Source organism: Perca fluviatilis, chromosome 18 (genome assembly GCF_010015445.1).
Source record: "Perca fluviatilis chromosome 18, GENO_Pfluv_1.0, whole genome shotgun sequence".
NCBI classification, from domain to species: Eukaryota; Metazoa; Chordata; class Actinopteri; order Perciformes; family Percidae; genus Perca; species Perca fluviatilis.
In genome coordinates, this window is record NC_053129.1 from 23,019,125 (window position 1) to 23,046,502 (window position 27,378).

Here is a 27,378-nt window from a genome sequence, read left to right on the forward strand (position 1 = left end):
TATCACATATCCACAATAATTTAGATGGGAAATCTGACATCTGTAGTTACTGTTTTTCACACAAAAACGTTGATCTTATACAACATAATGCATTTTTCTGCGAAAACAAAATTATGCTCCACATCGACTACAACAAAAACGCTGTAAACATAATGCCGAGGTGATAATAAATCCTATAATATGCTGCAGGCCTAATATCACTATAAAAGTAGCCTACTAAGGTAGGCTACACACCTCAACATTTATCTATACTCCAACCCGACAGAGATGCACAGTAGGTTTGTTCCAGACAGGAAACACTAATCATCTCTCTGTGGTTGATTCAGCAGAGAACCTTCTGCCAGGGTAAGGAGATCTCTGCAGCCTTGTGCTGAGAGTTCACACCCACACCAGCCCACCGCCAGGAGACTGGACGTCACGCTGAAATCAAAGCTCTGTAATATAAACCAGTGACTTCCAACAGCTGGTGACTGACACCACAGTTAAACAACAGGCACAGGTCAGAGCAAACACAGGCTTTGGTTACCTGGAGACCATTCTCAGCCAGTAACTCAGTGAAGAGAAAATGTGAAAGTTGACATTTACACCTTGACCAAGAGTGATTTAAAAACATAGGATGCTTTTCCCTTACTATAATTTCTACAGGACCTTCGGGATTCCTGCATGCTGTTAAAGAATAATTAGTGTGACATTCAGGGAAACAAGCCTATTGGTTTCTTGCAGAGTTCACATTAGATGATGAGATGAGCGTTAAGACTCTCTGGGCCTAATTTACTAACACTAGCGCAGTTTGCGCTGCGTCTGTTTATGAGAGTTCGGTAATAGCGCACGCTATGCTTCCACATTTTGCGTAGTATTTATCAACCCTGACACCCATCAGGCAATCCGCGTCTTTCTCCGCCCACTAGACCGTAAATTGCGCTGTAGCAAAGCGGTAGGCCTACTTGTGCTATGATACGCCTGAGTGCAGACTGCGATATTCCCACTGCTGATGCTATGACTGTTTGAAATGATCCTATTTTTATTATTTCTTGGCTGGCACGTAAACCATCAATTTTCTCATCTAACGCTCTGCAAGAAAGTGAATATAAGAATACTTCCCAAAATGTTGAACTAATCCTTTAAGCTTATTTTCTTTATGTCCAATGCGCTCATTCTGTTCCTCTGTTATTACAGAGGAACTGAATGGGAATAAATACCAATTGCATGTCAACATTTACAGAGATACATTATTTTGGTTAGGTGCATAAAAACTGTTAAAAGAAAAGCATTACACCGATAGGATCTTTATGATGTTTTATTCCAGCACAAGTCTTTTGTGTTGTAAAATGGCTGTGTAGCTAGGAATTAAAGGAGAAGTACAAAATGGAAAATTACAGACAGCTCTAGTATAATTTGTTTAAATCCCTATTTGTGTTTATTTCCTAAAACCACATCTAGGAAAACATTATTTCCCTGCCTTCTTTGGAAACATGGTCAGAAAATCAAAAAAGAAAGAAAAAAAAAAAGTGAAAAGATGAAAAGAAAGAAAGATGAAGCTTTATTTCAAGTCACTCTCACAATGGAGGGGAATCTAAGAGGGCCGCTGAATGAATCACATTTACAGCCGGATTAAAAAAAAGTTTTTATCTACCCAGTCAGGTAGCCCTTTTTTTTTCTTTTTTTTTTAGCATTTCACACAGTTTCTACAAACAGTGGCACACAGGGAGGGCGGTAAACTACTAAAATGCACCTTTTATGCATTAGTTTGACAATGACAATTGTTGGTCTTCTAGAATTTTCCTAATTAAAGCAGGCTAAGCAAATTACATATAATTGACCTCAAAACCACAACACAAGGACATTGGAGAGAGAACAGCTGCATCATTGCAGGGCCCTGCCAGAGTTCCCCTCGTCTGTGAAGAGTGATCCCTTCGTCACTGGCCCAGTTTTAGATCGACCCCATGAAACCATCTTTATAACAAATGTTTGGTTTGGATTGTGGTCTACCAGGACATCAGGTAAGGCTCGATAGTCGCGGTTTTCCCACTAAATCCTGATGATTTAAAATGTACAATGGTACAAATTCAAAACTGGGCCCACGTGTCGCTGTGCAAACGTTGTGTCAGCCAGCACACAGACGTACAATAGCTGTAATGTCTTTAAGCAAACAACGTCCTGGTCAGGAACTCAACAACAACCAGAAAAAACAAAAAAAAAATCAGCGTTAACACTGAGAAGTGAAGGTAAAATCCTTGCTTTCTTGTTTAAATAAACAAAACAAATCATTCATGATATTTTAAATTAAAAATCTCTGAAATTATCACGGACCAAAAGAGAAATGCTGCCATCATTTCCAACAATGAAAACTCTTCCTCAGCTTCGTTATATACAAGATTTAAACATATCATGACATGAGGACAACAGTTTCATGTAATTTAAAATGAATAAAAATTGACCACTCATGGTGAAATTGCCGCCACACTCTGTCACAGAGCAACATGACATGAATCATATATATCAAAAATGGGGGGGGGGGGAGAAGACTACCACACACACACTCACTTAGGCAGGTTATGCTGTAAATTTACAGTAATGACACCTATAGTTCTGTAAGCCAAAATCTATATTTTAGAATGCTGAACATTAGGGTAGCTTCCTATAAAAATCATAATTTTTTTCCAAGTCTTTTTCCCACCTGACGACACTAAGCATATGGCTTAAATATTTGTAAAACGATGTAGTCCAATGGGGGAAGAAGATAAGAGTCTCTTGCCTTCTAGAGATGATCCACCAAGACAAGGTCTACTCTGCTGTGTGTAGCTGCACATGGCTGTCTGTGTGTGTGTGTGTGTGTGTGTGTGTGTGTGTGTGTGTGTGTGTGTGTGTGTTGGACAGCAGATGGTGAAAAGGGGAATCCACAAAGAGGGGGTTACTTTTAGGGCAATCAGACTGCAATTCTTGCCCTGCGTGCCACCACTGTTTTTTTTTTTTTCTTCTTTTCTTTTTTTTTTTTTAAATTAGCACTACGGCACAGTCTCCTCTTCCTCCCTTCAATGTCTGACACAGAAAACGATCCTTAATTCAAGCGCCGCATCATAGCCACCATTCCCTTAGGCTTTCAGCAGGGCTGCCAGTGTAAACATGATCCCCCTTTTCTCAGTGAGCTCAGAATACTGCCTCAACAGACAGGTGAAAACAGGAAGAAAAAGAAAAAAAGTCAACAAAAAGACATCAACAACAAATACAATGGCCGTTGTTCTGGAGATATGCAGGTTAAGGGAGGAAAACAAAAGAAATTAAAACATCGACAGCTACCACACAGGAATATTTCCTGGGACAGGGAGCAGGTAGGGCAGTATGGATCCTTAGTGCAATGAAGGCCAGAGGAGCAGCGGGCTGCGCAGCCTCAACGTTCATACAGCCGCTCGCTCTGGAAGGTGTGGCCAGCCGGCTAGTCGGCGGGCTGAAAGAGAGGTCCAGTGGGCTTCATCGACCCTCGCCAGGAAGAAGAATAAGGGCAGACATTATGCTTCTAGTCACATATGTTCACTCACACACGCGTCCATACATACTTTATACTCTGTAAAACTACTACGGCTAAAGCCTAGGAGCCGGGGGCAGAGTTCGGTCCAGAGTGTCCCCTGGAGGAGTCCTGAGCCTCATTTCGTTCACTTCGAATAAAAAGTTATGTACGTGTGAGCGTCTACGTGTATGAGGACGTGTAAACATCAAAATGTGAGTCGTGACGAGTGCGAGAGATTATTCTGCTAGGCCGTTGGAGCGAGTGTGTGGTGTTAGGGTTGTGTGCAAGTTAACTATGCCTGTGACCAGTTTCATTTTGTATTGGTATTTGTATTCCGTGTGTTTGTGTTCTTCATATGTTTTTTGATTCCTATTAAGTCTCTCCACTGTTGTAAATGTACATTCATCAATCGAAGGGGGCTAGTATGACGCTGGGCCCCACACCCCAACTGATCCTGAGGCTTTTCCAGTGGTCCGATAAAGACTCTCGCCTCAGCAGCGCACTCAAAATAAACAGCAGTAGAGGTACCAGAGGACGCTGTACCACATGTAGCCGGAGGCGAAAGCAAACGACTGGATAATGCACAGCCTCACGGGGTCAAGGATCATCTGCCGGGAAGCTGCCTCCTTGTGGCCTTCTTCAGAGGGGAACGATCCTGTTGAGGAAGACATAAATATAGACGAGTCAGAATATTGCTCTTATACATGATACGATGTTAAACCATGATGTTGTGATTTACAGTCTCCTGAAAAATGTGTATATATGGCCTTGGTGTTCGTTTTGACTTGAACTTGAGTAACTATGGAGTACTGAGATTACAGGACTACTTGTTGCTATGAGTTCTGACAGTCTTGTCATTTGCAGTCACCACATCTGGACCCATGAAAGACGGCTAACGCGAGCTAGAACCTCTCTTTTGTATGGTGTGTGACCAGAGTTATTATAGTAAACTAAAACGAAAATAAGCAGTGACATTTTTTTTTGTAAACTGAAACTAAACGAAAACCTTCAAGAAAAACTAATAAATAAACTGAAACTATAATTTCCGTCAACTCTCGTTACATTAAACCACAGAATTTGAAAAACAGAATTTGAACAGACTTGACACAAGATGGCGCTGTGGCTTAATTGCTCATGCACATCGAACACTAAAGTAGCGCATAGATTAAACCAAAGATCTTCTATACTAAAGATAGCGCATTTCAAGCAGCGGCAATGGTATGAAACGGTACACACTTCCTGTCTCCTAAAGGGGCGTGGCCTCGTTTGAACGTGTAGTGAACGTCGTGTTGATGAATGAAAAGTTATATTTAAATAGTTTATCAATATGTTCTTTTGCTAACGTTAGATATTTACACAGCTAAAAGACATTTCTAGCTTCACGGAGATTAGTTTTGTTAGGGCGTTCATGAACGTTAGCTTATGTTAGCTTCTCTGTGTGGCCAGATCTCGCGAGAGTTTGGTCCTGAGACAGAAACCGTTCTCAAACAATCTTCTCCTGATGTGTCCGTCTGAAAAATGTCATTTTAGTGTCAGAAGGTTCTGGAGATATATGTGGTTTGAGAAAATTGGGTCCAATATCTACTTTGGTGACTATGAGGCGAAAGAATCACTCATAATCAGCATGACGTGTTCACGTTCACTTCTCCCGCTGGAATCAATCGTTGGAGGTATTATGGCCATAACAAAAACAACCTAAAACTACTGTTAAACTAAATATATAAAAACTAGCAAACACTGAAAACTAACTAAAACTAAACTAAAATCAAATCAAATAGTAAAAACTAAAATAACTAACAAGACTTCACACAGGGAAAGTATCACTGTGAGAAAGTCGCCTCAAGTCGGTTTGACTTGATGCAGACATGTTGGCGCAGTGACAGAAAGCCGTGAGTGACTCAGCAGCTGTTAAAATAACATGAACCAAAAGCTAAGTCTAGTGGTGCTAACATTCGCAGGCTAGGCCAACTGGTTTCCACTTAAAGCCTCTGTAAACCCACGCAGGTATACAGTTATTCTGGCTGATTAGACCTCTGCTCAGGTTGAAGGTGGGCCGGAGCTTTAATGGGAACTTAATCACGTCACAAATTTCATCTACCAAGGGGCCTCTGGATCCTCTCAAATGTTGAACGTTGTAACGGGGAAGTTTATAATTTTCTTCCCTAGTGGTTGATTACCATCGTTATTCGTAGGATATACAGCATTATGTGCTCCAGTCGGTGCCGCACCGTGAAGTTGACAGTGTGTCTCCTAGCAACAGCTACCCTCAAATGTCAGTCAACCTTTGGGTAACGCGGTTGGTGGGAAAAACCCACTTTAGAGGGCTGTAGCTCAGACAAATAGGTTTTTATCAAATGTGTTTTTTTTAATCCTCTTTTGAAAAATAGAAAATATATGCACCATAGCTGTGTTATTATAGTTTATATTTCTTTACACAAAATTAAGGAGAATTCAGATTTCAGTTTGACCTTAAACTGAAATGGTGAGACAAACCTGTGCTGTAGAAGTGGGTCAGCAACTCTTCTTTCTCCACAAACCTCTGATACAGCCAGTCAGTCAGGGCCTCTGCCTCCACAGGAACCTCTTTTATTGGGTACATCCTGAAGGAGAAGGGAGAGACAGGCAGACAGGGAGAGAGATGAAACTCAAAAAAGGAAGACTGAAGTCTCACTCAGCAGAAACTGTCTGAATTGATCCGTCGTGGAAGCTGCAGTCCAAACTCGTGTGTCAGCCGTGGGCTCTGAGCAGAGCAGTCCATTTCAAACTGGAATCTATTAATCCATCTTGTTTTAGAGATTCATTAGCTGGCAGGCTCCTCACAGTGAGACAGAAGTGCTGAGGGGAGCCTGACAGGAGACATACAAGTCAAGTAGCTCCACAAAATGGTTAAAAGTGTTTGGGAAAAGAATAAAATAACTGAAAAGTTTAAATCAGTTTTGCCACTAAGACATAAAGAAGCAGCACCATTAAATTCAGGTAACCAGAGAGTCAATCTCAACTAGCTCTTTATTTCTTATATTTACCGTCTCCAGCTGGCTAATACTAAGAATTTTTGCAACCCACATGACAAAACACTTTTTTAAAGAAAACACAATGACTGATGCACTGGTTCACATTGTGAAAACAGTGAAGGGTCACTTTTACAAGCCATGATGAGAGTGCTGATGAAGTCTAGTCTCTAGCCAGAAGGGGTCCCTAGTAGGCTGTACTTCCACATAGACCAGCTCCTGGTCACCTTCAAATAGAGGTTACAGTCTCCTCCCTCAGACGAGCATTTCCTCTGCACTCAACATTTGCTCAATATTCCCAACTGAGATAATGTCCACCGTTAAAGTACATCTGTGCCTAAGAGGAAAGCTTTTGTCAGAGGGAAGTAATAAGTGATACAGTATTGATTACTAAAGGGATCAAAATATATTTTAAAAAGCAATCTATGCAATAGCTATAGCACTGTCAGGATGGTATCTTGTGGTTTAAAGCCAGTTTAGGAACACAGACATGTTTCCGCACTCTCTTGCAGGTAACGGATGGGCAAAGATTTGACATTTTTGCTTGAACAATAACTGAAACGATTAATTGATTATCGAAATAGTTGCCAATTATTTATCCCACACATGCCATTTATTTCCATTATCATGTGGCTTTTTCATAGATTTTAAACAGAAGAGGCCCCAGAATGTAACCCTGGGGGACTCTGTCATATTTGTCCACTCAGGTGTGTCATTACCTATAGACACAAAGTAGTCCCCGTTATTTTTTACAATTCAATTCCATTTAGTACTGTGCAAGAAATTCCAACCCAGTTTTCCAGTCGGTCTTAGGGCTGTGCAATTAATTGAATTTCAATTTCGGCTCCCAACGATCACCAAAATAGTATAATCGAGAAAAAACGATCACTTTGCCATGTTCTGTTTTGCAAGAACACTTATTTTGTCTTGTGTTCCGAATGACGCGCATGCGCACATCTGCACGTGCACATCCGCCCCTCCCGAAGCCAGTCAGGGAGGCGAGTCATGTGCATATCATCCGCTGGAATTTAAAAACTCAACGCGAGTAAAGATGGCAGCAGCGTTTGGTGAGCAAAAAAAGGCAAAACCAACTCAGTTGTCTGGGAACAGCTAACATTAGCTAACTCTGCCTTTGCCCCCGAGCTGTAGTAGACATATTCCCCCGACACACTGTATTCACTTACTGTTTAAAACTTTTTCCAACTTAGTGGGGGTCATTATATCCAAATGTTAATGAGTAATCGTGTTAAATAATCGTGATTTCAATATTGAACTAAATAATCGTGATTATTATTTTTTCCATAATCGAGCAGCCCTAGTCGGTCTAGTAATAGGTTGTGGTTGACAGTGTCAAATGCAGCAATGAGATAAATTAGAACGAAGACTGAAATTTTGCCACTGTCCATATTTAAGTACATGCCATTTAATACCTTAACAAGAGCAGTTTCAGTGCTGTGGTCAAGCACCTGACTGAAAGACATCAAAACAGTGACAAGAAGCTGTTGAAAAACTGCTTTTTCAACGATTTTACTTAGAAAAAAGGAAGGTTTGATATGGGCCCATAATTGCTTATAATGACATGTTTTGATTGTTGTTTTTAGGAGTGGCTTCATGGCTGCAGTTTTCAGGGCCTGTGGAAAAATATCTGAGAGAAAAGATGTGTCTACAATCTGCAGAAGATCTGAGGCCAAACAATTTTGAAAAAGTCTGTTGGCAAAATTTTATGGCAGCAGGAGGATTTCCGATGTTGTCTAATGTCCTCCAGGTCTTTATGGTTGATAGTATAACATTTTGTCCATTTAGCTAAAATGTAATGTAAGACCATTTTAAACAAAGTAAACAAAATGAAAACACTCAAACTGCTCATATTATGCCTTTTGGCTTTTCCCCTTAATAGTGTTATACCTTTTTTGTGCATGTTATATGTTTACAAAGTGAAAAAGCCCAAGGTCCACCCCAAAGGGACTTACCATCTCCAACAGAAAACACTGTTCACAAACTGCTCCAAACAGTGCTTTTGTAGTCCAGCCTTTACTTCCGTGACGAACGTAGTCACTTTGTAACACAACGTTATAATGCTCGCCTAGTTGTTAGCATGGCACGCCCTCATATTCTGCTTCTGATTAGCTAGTAGACCTTACCTAGGTACTGCGCATGTGTGACTCCCAACAAAGAGGCCTCACTTGGTAGCTAAAACAGAGAGCTCAACACACAGAGTGAAAAGAGGAGCTGCAGCAATGTGCAGTACAACAAATATATGGTGTTTTTTGAAAGTAAAACCATGTAAACCTATTCTGGTTCAACCTCTAAATTCAATTATGAACCTGAAAATGAGCATAATATGAGCACTTTAAGAATTTATAACATTACACTTGCATAGCAGCTGAAAGGACACTTAAAATGTACATAGGTCAAAGCTACTGTGCCCCTCTTCAGATCTTTGCTTACTACACAGTTTGGGATATTTGTCAGGCCTTGTTTTTTATGGACTGTTCTGTCTTTACATATCAATGAATGTGAAGTATTTGAATACCACTATCTAATTTCATAGTTGCATCAACTGGAGATTAAGTTGCCTTAATTTGGTAATGAATTAATAGCTCATAAACTGTACCGTTTAATACTTTTTATGGAATTAAAATGTAGATGAGTAGCTATTTCTTCAGCAAGTGTGGATAACCCAGACTATACTGGCTGCTGAGATATAACAGGTTGTACAAAAATTCAGGCTGCGGCCAACATAAAACAGATTTGATCAATTAGTGTATGGATATAACAGATGTTGCGATTTTGTTTACTGTAGTGTGAAAAAGGGAAACTTTATATTGTTCTGAGAGAAAAGAAACAAGAGTATGGTGGTATTTGTTGTGCCGAGAGATGCAGTGGCACATGTAACAGTGTACAGTTGTAATGGTGATGGTGAGGAACTGGTTGGCGTGGGGCCAAGCAACACTCATTTCCAGCCGAACCCACTTGGCAGCGGCCTGCTTGTTAACCTGACACCCTGGCACACAGACCGACAGCTGCAGTTACTTTTGTCAATAAGCGTTAACATCAGACTTTTACCATGAGTGTACCTGCACTACATCCAATAGATGACGTACACCCTTACTTGCATTTGTAGTTGTTATTTTCTTAAAAATATATATAGAGCTGGACAGATGACAACCATTAAATATAGCTTCCCGTAGAGATGATAACACCGGTGTTTAATCATTAGAAGACAAATTCAGGTTATAAGCAGTGCAAATCAGAAGCTTTTGATCCTCCATATTTACTGCCTTGTTTGAACCATTTAGCTCCCGTAAAGCTCTTATTCTTGAGATACTGTTTCCTCTTCTAACTGGGCTGGGAAGCTAATTAAATTTGGACTATTGCTGGAAAAGTCTGTCCACTCCACAAGGCTCTTTGGAGGGTAGCCAGCATTGTTTGGGGACTCTATAAGGCCCTAAATCTCTCTTGCTCTGAAATCTTGAGAAAGAAAGAGGTGCCCTGGGAGGCCAGGCTCTCGGGCACAATGTTGCAAAAGGTGAATATTGAGATTAGCGGCCAGCGTGGCTTGGGGAGCAAAACAAAGTCGCCTGTCCTGCTCCCTGTCTCTTTGTAGTTAAGATAAGAGTCATCTATGTGCAATGAAGCTCCAAATCCCTAACTGCTGCCTTTGAGTTCTTTCTCTCAATCCTCCTGCGGTGTAAGCGTCAGTTTTACCAGCTAAAGCAAGGATTAAACAAAGAATAACTAAAGTATGACAAAGCATGCATAAGGTTTTGCTTAATTTGTGCTACACTGGATCAATAATGATTCCGATTTCCTTGTATATTTTTAATTATTGTGAAGTAAACCACACTCTTAAGGGCCCTTTCTTGTAGAATGCTAACCCTTTATCTGCAATCAGAGAAAAGTTGAGACCGTAAGAGTCCGCTGGTTAATTGCTACATTTAAGGCCCTGACACACCAAGCTGACAGTCAACCCACCGGTCCTAGTCGGCCTTCTTCGGCCTGTTATTGTTGTCGGCTGAACATTGGCTGATCAGCTTGGAAACAAGACTGAGGAAAACAAACAACTGTGACAGGCACACCCAAGGCTCCATCATTTTTCATCTCATCTGATCAATCCAATACACAGAGCTGTCAAAACTGGTCAAAAATTGCATTCGAATGTTCATTTTAAAAACAAACCGGTTCGAACTATTGGAATAACAATTTTTTCACATTATGTCCATAAGATGACAAGTGTAGCATACAACAAGATATACATAACTACTTGTTTAGGTATATTTATTCCAACATGTCTTTTAAAAGATCTCTACATACCTACACATTACAAAATAAAACGTTAATGATATAATATCCTAGTAGGGCTGCAACTAACGATTATTTTAATAATCGATTATTTTTTCGATTAATCGATGAATCTGATAAAAAAAAAAAAGCATTAAATTTACATCAACTCAATACATACATACTTGTTGTTTTAGTTAATAGTTGTGTAAAGGTAAGTAACCCAAATAGCAGATACAGACAAGACACACACAGACCGACAGACACACACACACACACACACACACACACACACACACACACACACACACACACACACACATTAAATTATTACCATCATTGTAGTAAGTGCAAGTTAAGTTCATTTATACAACACACACTAATATATTTGTCAACAATAACTGATATGGGACAAAGCACATAATATATACATGACAGATTGAAAATGAATGGGCCAAAAAAAGGCGAGTGAATAAAACCGTGTCTTTAGTCTTGCAAACTATACCACCCCTGCTTTACTACTGTTATTAACGAGCTAACGCTAGCTTGTCATGCTAGTCAGCTGGATAACGAGTAAACACCACACCAGCACCAGAAGAGCTACTGGAGGGACGATACGTTCCTCACTTCAGAACGGAACAGAAGTAGGATAGTGTAGTGACTTTACCCTGCTGTTGAACTCCCTTCCTCCTCATCAAGGACTCCAACATGTTTACATTTTTGGTGCTGACTCATCACCGTGGTGCGCCCCTGCCATGCCGTTTCGCTTTTGCTTATCTTGCAATTAACACGTTTTTGATTTATTTAGTGTGAAATGCTCCCACACCTTGTGGTGTAATAGTTGCGCGACACAACGAATCAATAATGAAATTCGTTGCCAACTTTTTTAGTAATCGAATTTTATCGATTCGTTGTTGCAGCCCTATATCCTAGGGCTGGGCGATATGGAGAAAAATCAAATATCACAATATTTTTGACCAAATACCTCGATATCGATACCGCAACAATATTGTAGTGCTTTCACAAAATATTTACACAATGAGATTTTTGATAAATAATCACCAGTAATGTGGATATAATGACTAAGTGGGTAAAGGCAAATAATAGAACAGTTACAACAGTCTGGTAAGTTCAGAAAATGACATAACTTTACTGTAATGCAGCCTTTAAAACCAGGAAAAGACAACACTTATGCCATATTACGATATTACAATTACGTTAGCTTGCAGAGCGGACATCACATACTGCACATTGACAATACATAAGCTTGTGTGTTATCAGTCTCTCTTCATGCCTGGTAGGATTACAAGTATATTATTTCCTTACGTTTACAATTTTTTCTCAGCCAATATTCAAAAGCTGTCAGTATTGCTGTAAGGTTTGCCTGTTTGATTTAGCTGGTTTAGGCTGGTGTGAAAGCCGTCAATTGGACTCTGGTGCGATTAACAACTGGGAGTCTAGGCTGTTGGTTTGTGGTGTGAAAGCTTAACTGAACATAACTTGTGAACTGCTAAGAAAGTGATCTCCTGATCTATAGAAACAGCATATAGCCTATATTTATACAAGATCATTTTGTAAACATGGTAACACGTGCACCATATGCGTGGGGATTTTCTGAATTAAAACAGAGATGAGTTGAGCTTGAGTACTGTTCCCTGTATTTTAGCAGTTCCACAAGAAAAAGTGAGTGAAATTAGTGAAAGATCTACCACTACTCCCTCATGTAATATTAGGGTACAAAATCCTCATCACTATAATGAGCCACAGAGAGCCACAAACTTAGTAGAAAAAAAAAGAGCTTAAAACAAAACTTGCTAGTGCAAAGTTAGCGCAAGCAAGTTAACTAGTCAAAAACAGATTGTAGAGCCTATTTTTCTTTTACCATGCAACAAACTTTTTCTAATTACTTTTTTTTTTTTTTACTGTTTAACTGATAGAAATAATTGGTCAAAATTCTTATTGTTGGTCAACGGTTAAACATTAACATCCCTAGTTGCATGACCTGCTGATGATGAAAGATGACTGTCAAAAGAACTGTGTGTTCATGTTACTTCATGGTTCTTGATTAGTTTGTAAAAAGTCAGTGTGAACACGAAACTCATAACCTTTTTTTTTGTCTTTGTCTAGACCAACTGAACCGATCACAATCTGTTTTGGATTAAAACTAGAGTGACCAGCAGACACTACCATGTTTTTCTTATTTTCCTAATCCCCACTTTGATCTCTGTGTCTACGTGGCAGGAGCACACCTTCACCTTGTCACTGTGACTGAATTCCCCTGACAGATTGCTGCTGTTGGCATCATCTGAGGGCACTGGCGAGGGAATGGAGGGTGTAGGAGGAGAAGCGTGGAGGTTAATGACAGGTGAGCATGAGAACATCGACATCTTATCAGTGCACAGGTCAGACAAAAGGGGCTATAAAACCACTGTGACTGGTTGATATGGACTGCATGACCTGAACTTTACCTCAACGGTCTTTATACGCACACAGATGTCAGTACGCCCTGCGGTTTATGAGGGAGCATATTGTGAAATGATATGCTTCCTGGCTATTGTAGCTAGAAGTAGAGACAGTGTTTGCTACAGGTCTAATGGTGCCGACTGAAGTGAATATAGGTGAAAGATGACTCCTATGATGGGTTTCTATGGCGACAGATGTCCTCTGAAGACCCTAAGCTTTGATAAACAAAAAAACTATACTCAATTATCCCAAGACACGCTCTCTAACCACCAAGGCGCTCACTACACTCACAGGTAAAACATGGGCGTAAGAGATATTAATCTGGGTGAGGTGTTGAATGAACGTCATTAAATACAAAATGAGTTGAAAATAAAATAAAATAGCAGGACATGTAGTGTCTGATTTACATCTAGTAACTACTAACCTGCAACCTTTTTACAAAGTGCTTGGAGAAAAACTAAATCTGCCTCAAATATCTTAAGAAAGCGGTAACGGCTGCAAGCTCAACAATTCTGGTGCGTCTCTAAAGGAAAGCCAGGTGTGCAGCTACAAAGCATCCATGTGATGACCAGGCAGACTCCGACTCCATAAATCATGTCACCTTTCACAGCAGCTTTTAGAAATGCACACAGCAGCACAAAAAAGGAGAGGGGACGGTGCATTTAAAAGAAAAGGATTTCAACGTATTTAACACCCACCACAGCCCTTGCTTGGCCTTTGTCCACCCACCTAGCTCTCCCATCTGCCATTCACAGAGGGCTTATGATGCTGCAATCTGAAAGACTGAGATTATATGAAGAGAGGGTCGGAAACACAGCGAGGGAGGGTGGGGCTGAAGGGTGAAGACTGGAGGCAGTGAGAGAAAGAGGGAGGTGGAAGGATTTAAAAAAATAAAAAATAAAAAAAAAAGTGCTCAATGTGGATTCATCTAGAATATTACCCAATTCTCTGCTGCCTGTTTTAAAGCTGAGACTCAGGCGCAGTAGTAATCCATATAGCCCCGTAAAACAATAACACAGGAAGTAGACGGCAGTCTATTTTCAAGGTCAGTTCACATAGAAACTGTCAGGCTGAGGCAGTCGGATCAAACACGACCGATCAAATGCTTCATGTCTTCCATCAAACTGTTGGACACACCAAAGACTACAGTTGACGCCTAACTAACTTCTGATGTACATCTACGTTCAGTGCCTGCACGGGAGGAAATAACTTGTCAGTAGTCTGTATGTATAACACAAAAAATAAAACCAAAACACCAAGCATCTCAGAAAGATGCAAAACAAAATACAAAAACCATCCAACCATTTTCATGCCAGCGTGAATCGAGCAAAACGGTCTTCTTCTGCTTGTAGAACAACAAAAGAAGAGGCGGATGCAAAAAATAAGAAGACACCTCACTAAATGGGAGAAGTCACAGATTTGCAAAGCTGAACAGCCAGTCAGGGAGCTCTCATACGGAGAGCCTCCAGTCTGCCTGCTGCAGATTCAACATGCTGAATCACCGATAAGAGCCGACACTCCGCTTGTTGTCACGGCCCTTACACTGCATGTGAGGTCTGAGGATTCTCTTTTGTGCATATTTTCTGATAACACCATCAATTCTATCATAATGGTGTAACAACAATTTAAGGGGATCCAGGGGCGAGACACACTTTACAAAACGTATGCCATACTACTATATTATGATATCCAAAATCTAAGACGATATCTAGTCTCATATCACGATCGATATAATATGGATATATTGCCCAGCTCTAATTCACAATTGGTTCAACAATGTAGGTTCTTAGTTTGATTTATGCCTTTCCAAGGAATCTCAACACTATTAAAATCTCCCTCTAAAATGTCAATCAGATTAGGGTAAAAGGTACAACGTTTTGACTAGAGGTGTTGAAATTAATCAAATAATCGATGCATTGCATCGCGGACATGGACGATGCTGCATCAATGCAGTGCCTGACCATAATCGATTATAACACAATGACGTCGCTCGTTAATTTTCCGGCCGTGGCATAAACATTCAAATGAAAAATAACATTCTCAGTAGCCTAGTTAACCCGTTTCTCACACTAACACTCACACACACACACACACACATACACACACACACAAACAAACAAACACACACACACGCAAAACGGCTGAGCGGAGAGGATCGCAAATCGAGAAGAGGAAAGAAAACACTGAGAAACATCGAGAGACACTAGAATAGTTAGCGTGGAAACGATCTAAGTGGAATAACGAAGCTGAAGAGGTGTAGCTACACTACGGCACTTTTCCTGTCTAACAGCAGTGGTTTAGAACAAACGTGCTAGTGTGCCTGGCTAAAGTTGGAGCTAACGGTGGAGAGTTGCTGGTTTGGAGGACGCTGATTTTGGACCGGAGAGGACGACAGCGTGTTTCCCTGCTGAAGAGGACTTTGCCGTAGCTGGTTACTGGTTTTCGTTTTCGTGTTTGAGCTGTGTTTCTTGGACTAACAGCTAACTGTAAGTTGGATTTCTGTGTGTTTGCGTCACTGAAGATAACGTCCTGCTGGCTGCTGCACGTCCACATGAGCCCGCAACTTTTTTCTTTTTTTCCCCCTCTCGGCGTGTGTGGGTGTGTGTGGGTGGGTAGGTGTGTGACCACAGTGGTTTAATAGGGTTTGAGTAAGTTTTACATTGAAACTGCTGTAAGGAGGAATCATTTTGTGTAGCTGGAGTGTTTAAAGTGGAAACTGATAGAGAAGCTGGTAAAGGGGTAGTTGTGTGTAATTATCATTTGAAGAAATGATTTGGGTTATTTTTTTTTTGTTATTCAATCTAACGGCTAAATGTTATTTGTACATTTAAGTTATTGTTCAGTAAACAATACCTTTTTTGTTAAAGAGTTGTCTGGGGTCAGTTATTCCAATACAGCACAATAGATTTGCTGATTAAAAGTAGGGTGGTATATGACTAATCCAAAATAGGTAAACCATTGTGGTAGCTACCTTAAAGAAATGAACCCAAACACTTCATCATTCCAGTCTGAAGTTACGTATTGCAGCTTGGGCATTGCACTTGACAATGCAAGTTTGTCAAGTCAAATATCCTATATGGCTTTAATAGAAACATGTATTGTGATGCATCGTGATGCATCGCAATATCAAATTGAAGATCTGATAATCGTAATCGAAAGATCAGTGAAGATTCACACCTCTAGTTTTGACCAAAAATTAACTAGCGCATCCTCTGCTCGTCTAATTACAGACTTAATGAGTCCTTAGCTTTAGCCCAAGTGGGCAAGAGAAGCCTCAAGAGGAGGAGGAAGCAAGCCAGGGTTCACATATCATTTTTTACTTTGCCTGATCATACCCTCCACTGAGAGGTGAACACACACACGTGAGCTGTGTCAGGAGGTTGTTTAGTGGCGAAAGACAACATTAAGGGTCAAGATGAGTTCTACCTGATGATTGCTGCTTGAGGGTGGACACATCCCTTTATGGTCTACCCTGTCAAAACAATGCACGGGGAACCAAAAAAAAAAAAAAAAAAAAAAAAAAAAAAAAACAAACAACCACAAAAAAAAAAAAAAAAGGGGAAAAAAAAAAAAAAGAAAAACGGGGGCGCAGACACGCAAAACAAAAAAAATAGGGAAAATACATTTGCTTTGCATTAGAGCATTTATATTCTTAACTACAGAATACAGGATGGTGATTATGTTTTTTTGGTAACTTTTATTAACCAAAATGTCTTTGTACATCTTGCACACATAAACTATCACATTCAAGCACTGGCAGTAGAAAAAGGTTGTCAAATCTGCAAAAACAGAGGGTTAAAACTGTACAAATAAAATATAAGGCGTGACAAACAAATATTTTCATTATTAATTTAATCTGCATATTTCCTTGATAAAGTTTTTCTGTAATTGCCATTATAATTTCCCAAAGCCCAAGATCTTCAAATTACTTCATTTACTACACTCCAAAACCATCATATATTTTGTTAACCATCATATATGAAAGAATTTGCAAATCCTCATAAAAATGACTTAATTGTTTGATTATCAAAATTGTTGCTGCTTTCTTATCTGTCGATCGATTAATCAACTAATCGCTTCCGCTCTAAAAACAATGGTTTTTTTTATTTGTTTTTTTTACGTATTGTAGGAGAAACTGAGCGTCTGTAAATGCTTAGAAATGTCACACGTGTGCGAGAGATAAACAAAACGGGGACCCAACCATAATAAAACCAGCTCCATAGCACTACTATAGGTCTAAAACTCCACAGGGATCAGGTGTGTTCTGCTGACTCACCAGGTATGCAAGGTGGGATTTTATGCAGTGAACGTGCATTATCAGTGGGTGGATGAACCTCAAGTTCCCCTTCGATATATAACTGAATGCTGCTAAAGTGTTTCACGTGAACAGTATGGAGTCTCAAAGTCTCTGTGTACCAAACCTATATCAATAGTAGCTACAAGTGACCTGTGATGCGACTCTGTTAATATAGATTCCTTTGATGGGAAATACGAAAAGGAAGACAAAAGCAAACAGCACCTGTTTTGTCACTGAAACGATACAGTATACAAGCAATAATGACCTGGAAGTACCAACACTAATCTAAAGTTTAAAACGCTTAAACAATACTACTAAAATTATGTTGCACCTATTTCATGATGTAATGTGGTACATTCTCATGTGATGCAGTTTCTTTGCATGTTGGCTGCATAATACATTTGCATAGTAAATATGGTTCTGGTGTTTCACTCATGTGAAAACTAGGTGAGCACAAACCATGTGAATGTTATGACCAATGTTTTTTTCTTACCTGTAGTGGACATGTGTGACTGTAGGAGGCCTGTAGCCAAAGATCCAGGTCTGGATGTCCATGGGTCTTGCTTTGGGGTAAGCTATGGTCACATCTATTACCCATTGCAGGCCTTTACGTTTATTACCTGTCAAGTAAGAAACACAAATAAGGAAGTTAGGACACATTTGAGAAGGTAGGGGGCTACACTAGAAAATTATCAAACTTCACCCAGAATTTTGGGTATGGCATACTTAAATAATCCAAACAGTGAAATCCTTCTTATTTCCCCACAATCAACAAGGACCTTAGGTCAAGAACACAGCTGGTAGAGATTCAACAGCAGTGTTTCCGTTCACATATTTGTATGTGCATTTGAAAAGCTGAATGAAAACGACAAAAATTTGATAAAGCTTTTTTTTTTTACCTCTGTTGAAAAAGAGTTGATGGGTTAAATGGGAAAGCCTTTGTCAAATAAGTTCTTCTGACGTAGCGAACATTTAACTCAAAGGACAGCTGTGTCCGCTGTCTACTTCTAAAACACAATAGACTTTATTAATCCCCCATTGGGGAAATTCCTGTGCTACAGCAGCTCAAAAGAAAAAAATTACACACATCAGAATAACACAAATACACATTAAATAGACATAGGAGGAAAAAATATATAGAAAGTATCATAAGAAACAGAAAAAAATAGAATTAGTTATAATAACAACAGTAATAATACAAACATATTTACACCCTCTCGAATATTTCCATAGCGTGTCTTCGTCTCCGAACAGCATGAAACATGGCCAATACTCGCGGACATGAAAGGACAACTAAAACTTGCTGAACCAAATTCCTGATGGAAAGGCACCTTATTTGAATTTCTTTTTTTGCGACATTTCAAAAGTTTGCTTAGAATTCGCTTGACAACTGAATGGAAACACGGCTAATGACACTTCAATGAACCCTGGTCATCCACATTAAGAACATTATGTCCAACTACCAGGTGTCTCTGGAGATTTTTATATTATGCAGCCAAATGAAGGCTGGCGACCTGCCAGACTGGTGGAAAACAGTCTGACCAGCTAAAGCCCCAACTTGACAGAATTTGGCTGGCAGCTACAATTATGAGTCACAGTAAAAGAAACATTTTCACCTCAAAAGCTAATCCTTTAGAATCATGTTATTTTACCAATAAATGACCACAAAAAGTCCTCAAAAAAACTTCAGAATGAAAGCTTAGTGAACCCTCCATTCACGGCAGGGTAAGACAGAGAAGACGTCAGGTGGATGAAGTGAAGAATGAAATGTGACTAGGCGGCGAAGGTTGATGGGAGAGGGAATGCTAAACACGTGATAAATATTTGTCAGTTGTGAGGCAGCATGTGTGAGTATTTATGTACATTATGCAGGGTCAGCTCTGTGCTCACCTGCATGTAACTGTAAATAAGAAAAAATATAATTAATGAAAGGATGTATTTCCTCTACATTAAACCTCTCGTCTGTTCTTTGCAGGACTGAAGTTGACTAAAACATGACCTATAGTCTTATAGTATAGTCAATGTGTGTCACTACCAGAAGTGTTGAGAAAAAAAAAAAACAGCTGATCCACTACCACAACAACTGTTGACATATATTTCCCCCTGCGTCCAGCATTAGAGCTAAGCTACTCTAAAACACATGCCAGACCTGTCTTTGTACTGGATGCGCAGATATGAAACAACCTTAACAGCTGACTGTGGGTTTTGACAGCAATGAAGCGCATTAACTAAAACGCTGGCGTGTTCCTTTAAGATGAACAAGCTTGTCTAATGTAAAGGAGAAAACACCAGCAGCTTCAGTCGGCACGGACAGATCTAAAATGAGGTTGATGTCAAACAGTGCACATTTGACTGCTTGACTAATGTTACAGGCTGCTGTTACTGAGAAGAGAGCACTTCCCTCTCTGAGCACACCGGCTTCATGTGAGGTCGCACATACTGCGCCTGTGTGACAAAGTGAAGCAACATTTTTACGACTGATCAGTCATGTTAACAATAAGCGCCTGTCAGAGTCAACAGCAGTAAAACAAGAAATGTTGCCAACAAGTATTAATTTCGACCTTTTTACATGCATACCATAAAAAAGTGGGGTGAGCAGGTTGAAGAGTGTGTCAAAGTTCCTTCCTCTCTACAGACAATGGTACCCATAGTAATCAACAAAATGCCATTTTCAGTCTTTTGAACACTAGTTATATGGAATACTTTGACTATGGAGTTTGGCAATATAGCGCTATAAAGCATATGACAATATAACTTAACCGCAATAGATTTTGCCATGCAGTTTATACTTCATGCCTTTGATAACTCTGGGTGTACTAAGCCTTTGTTGTAAATCAATCAGCATGGCTGCTTTATGACAATAATGGATTTTTATTGGATCTTTTGCTTTGGCATTTAAATTTGATATTCCTGTTTTATTATTTTTTTCCCCATTTATAGTTTCCTAATTGTTACTATATCACAATACAATGCTAACAAAGCTAGCTGTCTGAGGCTAATGTGTTGTTAATACAACATTCTAAGTAACCGTTAATTAGGGTTTGCTAACCGTTGTGTTTTTTTACTCTTTCTCCTTGAGGACTCCATGTTTATGCCTACTAGATTAAATGGTAGTTATACATCTCATGGGGACTTAATGTTGATCTTTGACTGGTGATAATTTTCTTCCTGGCATGCAAGCACAATATAACTACATTGAAATTTTGTTTAAACGTGGATCCAGTTTCCTCGTCACTATACAAATTAATTGCTACAATGCCTTTGGTCTAGCTCTGGTTTACACTATCTTGTCTTTTTCTGATTTGGAATCACTACAATTGATTTACTGTTTTCATGGTTTCTCAATTGCTTCTAGTAAAGAATTAAAAGGCTTACTTTTCTTCAACCTTTTCTGGAAGTGTGTTTAGCATGCTGCATAGCTGAGCACCTACATGTAATGTGAGGGTAGAACACCATGAAAGTCCTTTAATAGTGGCACACCTCTGTGTACTTAGAATTGTGAAACCACTAAAATGCTAACCCCAGATAAAGCAAAAAAAGAAAAGTAAGAGGAGATTAAGGAGATGAACAACACAGCTATCCCTGTGTGGGTAATTGGAGCTAGATGTCGGTCCAAGTGTGCTGACAGGCATCCATTGTCTCCTGTGAGTGGCCGGCCATAGGACGGGGCCCTGAGCCAAGGTATCTCTGGTGCCCTGTGACAAACAATACTGTAATAACAGCAGCCGTGGTAATTTAAAATGACATCAGAGAGGCCCTGTCCGTTGGTAAAGAGTTAGAGGAAGGAAACACACTGGCAGATATCTGGCTCTCTATCAGGCCACTCTGCAGGCCAATTACAACACTTGAAACCCACACATGTCCCCTCCCACTGAGTAAAACGTGGGGGGAAAAAACTGCCTCCGATTGGTCGGTGTTATCAAACACAATTACGTTTGGAGTTTCATTCCCAACCTAAATGACTCACAGCTGAGAACTTTGCATACCTGCCAACCATAAACACATAAACCTTATCAGGTTCTGCAGGCTGTAAAACTACACTGGGGACCAGTGACCCATGTGCCTTGTATCTGAGCAGTGTACTGTAGCCCGGGTGACACTGCATGGCTAATACACAACGGCACACACATTTACATCAAACCCTGTTTTCTCCAAGTGGCCCATTTGTCTCTGAGTGAGTCAGCAAGCTCTGGGCACCTCCGCAGAGCATCAGGGAGGGTCAGAACTGTGTACACAGACAGACAGACAGACAGACAGACACACAGACACACAGACACACACACACACACACACACACACACACACACACACACACACACACACACACACAGACACACAGACACACAGACACACACACACACACACACACACACACACACACACACACACACACACACACACACACACACACAGTGTGTTTCTTGCCCTAGGTTTTAATGCCATTAGCTAGATACAAGTGGAAGGAAGAGCCCTACTGCAACAACCAGCTTCCCCTCCTCCTGAGCTGCTGAAACAGAGGACAGGGCACAGGGAGATAAAGAAAGAACTGGGATATGAACTGGAACTACACTAGACAAAAGCAAGGAAAAGTATGACACGAAATAAATGTCTAAAACCCTAAAATGTTTAAAAATCCCCTTCCTGCCAGAGGTTATAAACAAAAACGCCTGCTGTTGTCAGTGTTTGTCGACACTGATGAGACGTTTAAAGACTTTGTGCTAAATTTGCAGAAAACAAAAACTTGCACATACAGCATTTCATTTAGCACATAAATAAAGCAGTGCTCGTCTTTATCAAACTTTTACGACGGCTGATTAAGAGATCCTCCTCCTTCGGTTTGACGGAGTCCTGCAGAGGGATAAACAGACAGCCTCTTGCAGTTAGTGCTGAGGCTGTCGGACACAGAGCTGTGTTAGCAAACTTGTGAAAGGCTAAAGTCCCTGAGCAACATTCTTAATAATGCTGTCCCAAAGTCTCTCCAAATTACTATTAAGACAGCACACCCTTAAAATGGATTTTGAACCAAAGCCAGGAGAGTCCGCTGGGTAAACTGAGTGTGTAGTGTGCTCGGACATGGGGGACTTATTGCATCTGTACGTTTATAGCCGCTTTAACGCTGTGCTTTTTGCTGGGGACTGTTCCAAGAAGCCGGTTTACTGTGTTATCTGGATCATTTTGAATAGTAAATCATGAGCATCTGTGGTAGAAAAACTGGTGCTCCAATAAGGAGAAGAAAGTGGATCACCTTCACTGCAAACAAAGACTACAGTATAATATCTGAATCTATCTAAAGACAATATGGACATAGAGACCGTAGTGTAAGAAATGTACACCCCAGTTGGCTCCCATGCTTTGTTGAGGTTTGTTTTCTCCTTGTCGTTTGTAAGATATCTTTAAATTGTTGCAAATAAAACCAAGTGTTAAAAAAACAAAACAAAAAAAAAACTTTAACCTTTTAAAAAAAGGCCGTTAACTGCAGTTATCTTCCTGCTCACTGGCTGTATTTAGGGCTGGTCTCTAGACAGAAAAAGGAGTCTCCTATAGTGTTGAAACGATTCCTTGAGTAACTTCAATAATTAGATTTCTAAAAATCCTTGATGCAAAATGATTTGCCTCGAAGCTTCGTTTAATTAACGTTACCAACGTTGTATCGCTCACGGTGTTTCTGCCCGGAGGATTATTACTGTCGCACACCGGGCTGACGCTGCTGGCGACACATGCCATGAGGACTGATGACAAAATGAAGAAAGAGCGTAAGGGGCTAAGAGAAGAATGACAGAAAGTGTCCAAAGTTTGGAATCGGTTCAAACGTAATTAAAACTAAAACTCTGTACTAGGGCTGGGCGATAAAACGATAATGATATGTATCGCGATAGACACGTAATCAATATCAATAGAAAATGCGTTCGATAAAACGTTCGATAACTTGTTTTTCTTCTTCGGAAGAAACCAGAAGTTGCGAAGCAAGTTTGGTTGCATGAACAAAGGCACTCACTCTCTGGTAACCTAGCAACGTAGGGAGTGACACTCTAACAGCCAATCATGTAACCGTATCAAGTTTGGTTTGCGCCACGCATCGCTCGCGTGTTGGATTCTACCATTCTACAATAACAGAACGGGGCGCTGGCGGCGATAAGTGGAAAGTGAGTGCCGCAGCGAGCGAGGAAATTGTTGATAAAACAGGAAAAGTCAGTATGGCAGTTTTGGGGATTTTATAAGTCTGACCGTCGTCCCCACCAACACTACCGCAAACTTGTTTCACCACCTTAGCCGCGCTCATACTTTGGAGCACAGCCGTATTCGCCAGCAACGTCCAACAACATCTGCAGCTGCTACACCGCACAAGCAGCAGACCGCCATGGAGAGGTACTCTGCATCAGCGCCTTACTAAACGCTACAAAGAAATAACGGAGGCAGACGTGCTGAGCACTGTCCAGAAGCCAGGTTACCAACCTAGCACTAAACCTGCAGAAAATAGTTCTTCTCAGGTTTCAGGTTTCTCTATGTTTATATTTAACACTTTGCACCATTTTATTACACCTTATTAAGCAATTCGTACTTATTCTTTCTTCACTGTGATTTTAGACTTATGTTTACATTTTAATTTTGATTTCCATGGTTGTGTTGACATTTCTGCTTTTATAACTGAGGGGATTATAATCCGAGGAAGGTTAAGTTTAAAATAAAAATGTTTAAATTTAATATATTTTTCTCCTGGTCCTTATTTTAAATAGGTCATAAAAAATATCAATAATTATCGATATCGACCGATATGAAACACTTATATCGTGATACAGTTTTCAGCCATATCGCCCAGCCCTACTCTGTACAGTAGGTCTACTGCAAAACCGAACTAGCTTACCACGATAATAGCACGACGTATCTCAACAGAAAACATGGACTCTAACTTAATCATCCATTCCATGAAGCGGACCGGACAAAAGTAAATCACAGAGTCGTGTGGACGATGAAACTACACCAAACACAACAACTACCGAAAAAGACAAGAAAATACGTAGTGGTGACCACAATTTGATCTAAAGAGACGACTTGTTGACTATCCCTTCGGGAAAAACAGCTGATTGTTGCACACCATTTTCTCTCCCTCTCTCTCTTCACGGAGAAACAGCTGATCAACGATCTACTAGCATAAGTGTAACAGAGCTGTGTAGCATTGTAATCAAATATATAAATGAAAATAGCTTGAGTATAACTAATATTTACATATAGATTATTTACTATATTATTATACAGATCAGTCTCAGGTTGAAACTTGTAGTTCTGAAAGATAAGTTCCACAACTTAAGGTAATGTTTATGTATGTTTAATGTATGCCTTAGTTTGAGGTTGTTCTTGCATTTCAGAAAATGTTTTCTTTAAAAACAATGTAATATGGCACTTAAATGCACTTAATGTTTAGTTTTTTAAGAGATGATATTGTAAGCAATGTAGGCAATCAAAATGTTGCTTTTTCCAAAAATTAAACCAAACTATTGTATATTATTGCTCTTCAATAAAACAAAAGTATTTCTTATCCGATTACTCGATTAATCAATGGAATAATCGGTAGAATACTTGATTACTAAAATGATCGATAGCTGCAGCCCTACTCTCCTGAAAATAACCACTGTGGTTTCAGGGACCTTGATGCAACTCCTGGCACTTCTGTGCATGTCACCCCTTTCCTCTCCTGGCAATCTTTACCACCAGTCCCATTTCATTTAAAACAGGACTCCCAGAGAACAGTAGGACACAGAGGTGATTAATAAATGCTTCATGTTTGAAGCATGCTCCATCCCTGGCCTTCTAGCCAACGTAAGATCACATTTGATCAAGACCTACAGTACACACAGTTCACAGAGACATTCAATCAATATGAAAACAACTCCAAAGAACACCTTCAAATTCAATTCCAACATTAGTTGAATTTAGTGTATCAAGTGTCATCACAAAAGGCCTAATACAATATACTCAAAACCCATTCAAATCAATTGCTGTCAAAATATTTTTTTCATACATTTCAAAACATTTCACCTCACAGCAAAGAGAGCAGCAGCTCTCCTTCTGAAGTGTGTTTGCATGTAGTTTTGTCTTATTTGAAGAGGCGATACGACCCATAGGAGATAAGACTGAAAACCAAAAAGGAGGCATTCTGGGCTGACCACTTCAAACAATGTCTATATATTGTTTTTTTGTTTTTAGAAATGATGGAATTTATTTATAGCTATTCAAAGCCTTAAAAAAAACGTGACTGAAGGTTAATTTTGAGGGAAGAGAGGCACCCTTGTGGGCTTGGGATTTAAGGTGCAATTGGAATAAAGAACAGCTGAGGACATTTGTTGCATGTCATTCCCGTTAAGTGACAGTGAACTGAAATTCCCTCCGGGGGTTCCTGAGATATCGTGTTCACAAGAATGGGATGGACAGACGAAAACACAATGCCTCTGGCCAGAAAAAAGTAAAGAAATCAAGGTCATAAAACCCAGGACTAATTAGAACAAACTTCATAGATCCAAAGGGATCCCACAGATGTTCCTCTAAAAGGATCTGGGAAACATACAAATGCCACAGAGAAAAGTGTATGTGCTAGTTACCTGTCTGGTTAGGAGTCCCAGTCTCGCTGCCCACGCTGCCATTCTCCTGCTGGGCTGACAGGGTTTTCAGGATAACGTGGGTGGCCCCGATACGAGGCAATGTGACGTGGGTCAGGTGGGGGAGAGAACGCTTCTTGGCAAACAACTGGCTGGTTTCCCGCCGCTTGCGCAGGAAGCCACCCTCTGGGAACAGCACTATCCACTTCCTGTCACGGCTGTGGTAGTATTTCTCTAGGTGATCTTTCAGGTAGATCAGCTGCTTGTCTCTGTGAGCTTTACCCTGTGGGAACAAAGGAAATATGTTAAGAAAATAAACAATGCGAGCATCATGGGTTTCATCTGTTCAAGTCTTGAACAGGTGAAACGTAGAGTTTCCCAAAAGGGGCTGCTAAAACTACGTGACTACATTCAAAACAAGTGCATTTAACTCAAATAGTTAGCTTTCTTTATTTCCCCTAAGGAAACAAAATGATTGAGGCTATATGCTAAAGTTAATTAACCTAACAAGGTACATGGTTTTTGTGAGCATACAAACAAACAAATGAAAACCAATCACAGGTTAGATGCAGAAACACTAAAGCACCCAGAGAAACATTAAAAGCACTACTCAAATGGATGCAAAACATGATGGCCTTGACAACATTAAGAGCATTAGCAGTAACGGGACGAAGCGGAATTGATTTTTAGTTTGGCCCGGTCAAAAGCCATTTTAAATGCATTAGCATAGCTGAGCTGGTCTTTGTATGTGTCACGTGAGCACACATGCAGCTGTGTGTAGTGAAAGTGCTTACAATACAATTAAAGAGGCTAAATAAATAGAATTATTTTGCCAAAACAACAAACAGGGCTTTTGTAGCTGCAGCTACAAAGTCTCTGATTCACAGAGAGAGGGAATAGGCATTCACAAACCTATACATGACCGTGAGACGGTGTCTGTGGTTTACTGCGGCTACAGGAGCCACATGAATTGTGGAAATGTACACCACAATGTTGCTGTTTGAGTCAGACTGTCTATATAGTGAGGAAGAGGAGAATACCTCTCCTGCTTTCCCAATGTCAGAATAATATCTTTTTATTTTTTTGTACAAATGAATAATTTGGAGTTGGATTTGACTGAATCATCAGATGGTTTATCTATAGCTGAAGGTCTTTAATAATTGGCCACTTGTCTCTAAAGTGAGCAACCTGCTTAGCGTCGCCTAAGTCAGGAGCAAGCAAAGCCATACTTTC

At 40.1% G+C, this 27,378-nt stretch overlaps 1 protein-coding gene across 1 annotated transcript in view; it reads right to left on the reverse strand.

Annotated features, from left to right (window-relative positions):
- Window positions 1-3,023: 3,023 nt before the first annotated feature.
- lpgat1 (lysophosphatidylglycerol acyltransferase 1) overlaps window positions 3,024-27,378 on the reverse strand; it is a 50,275-nt gene continuing 25,920 nt past the window's right edge. The window contains exons 6-9 of the mRNA XM_039781346.1: window positions 26,149-26,428; window positions 18,048-18,174; window positions 5,999-6,105; window positions 3,024-4,160 (exon numbers count right to left, since the gene is read on the reverse strand). Coding sequence (XP_039637280.1) covers window positions 4,009-4,160; window positions 5,999-6,105; window positions 18,048-18,174; window positions 26,149-26,428 — 666 coding nt within the window. The 3' untranslated portion in view covers window positions 3,024-4,008. The remainder of the gene's footprint in view (window positions 4,161-5,998; window positions 6,106-18,047; window positions 18,175-26,148; window positions 26,429-27,378) is intronic.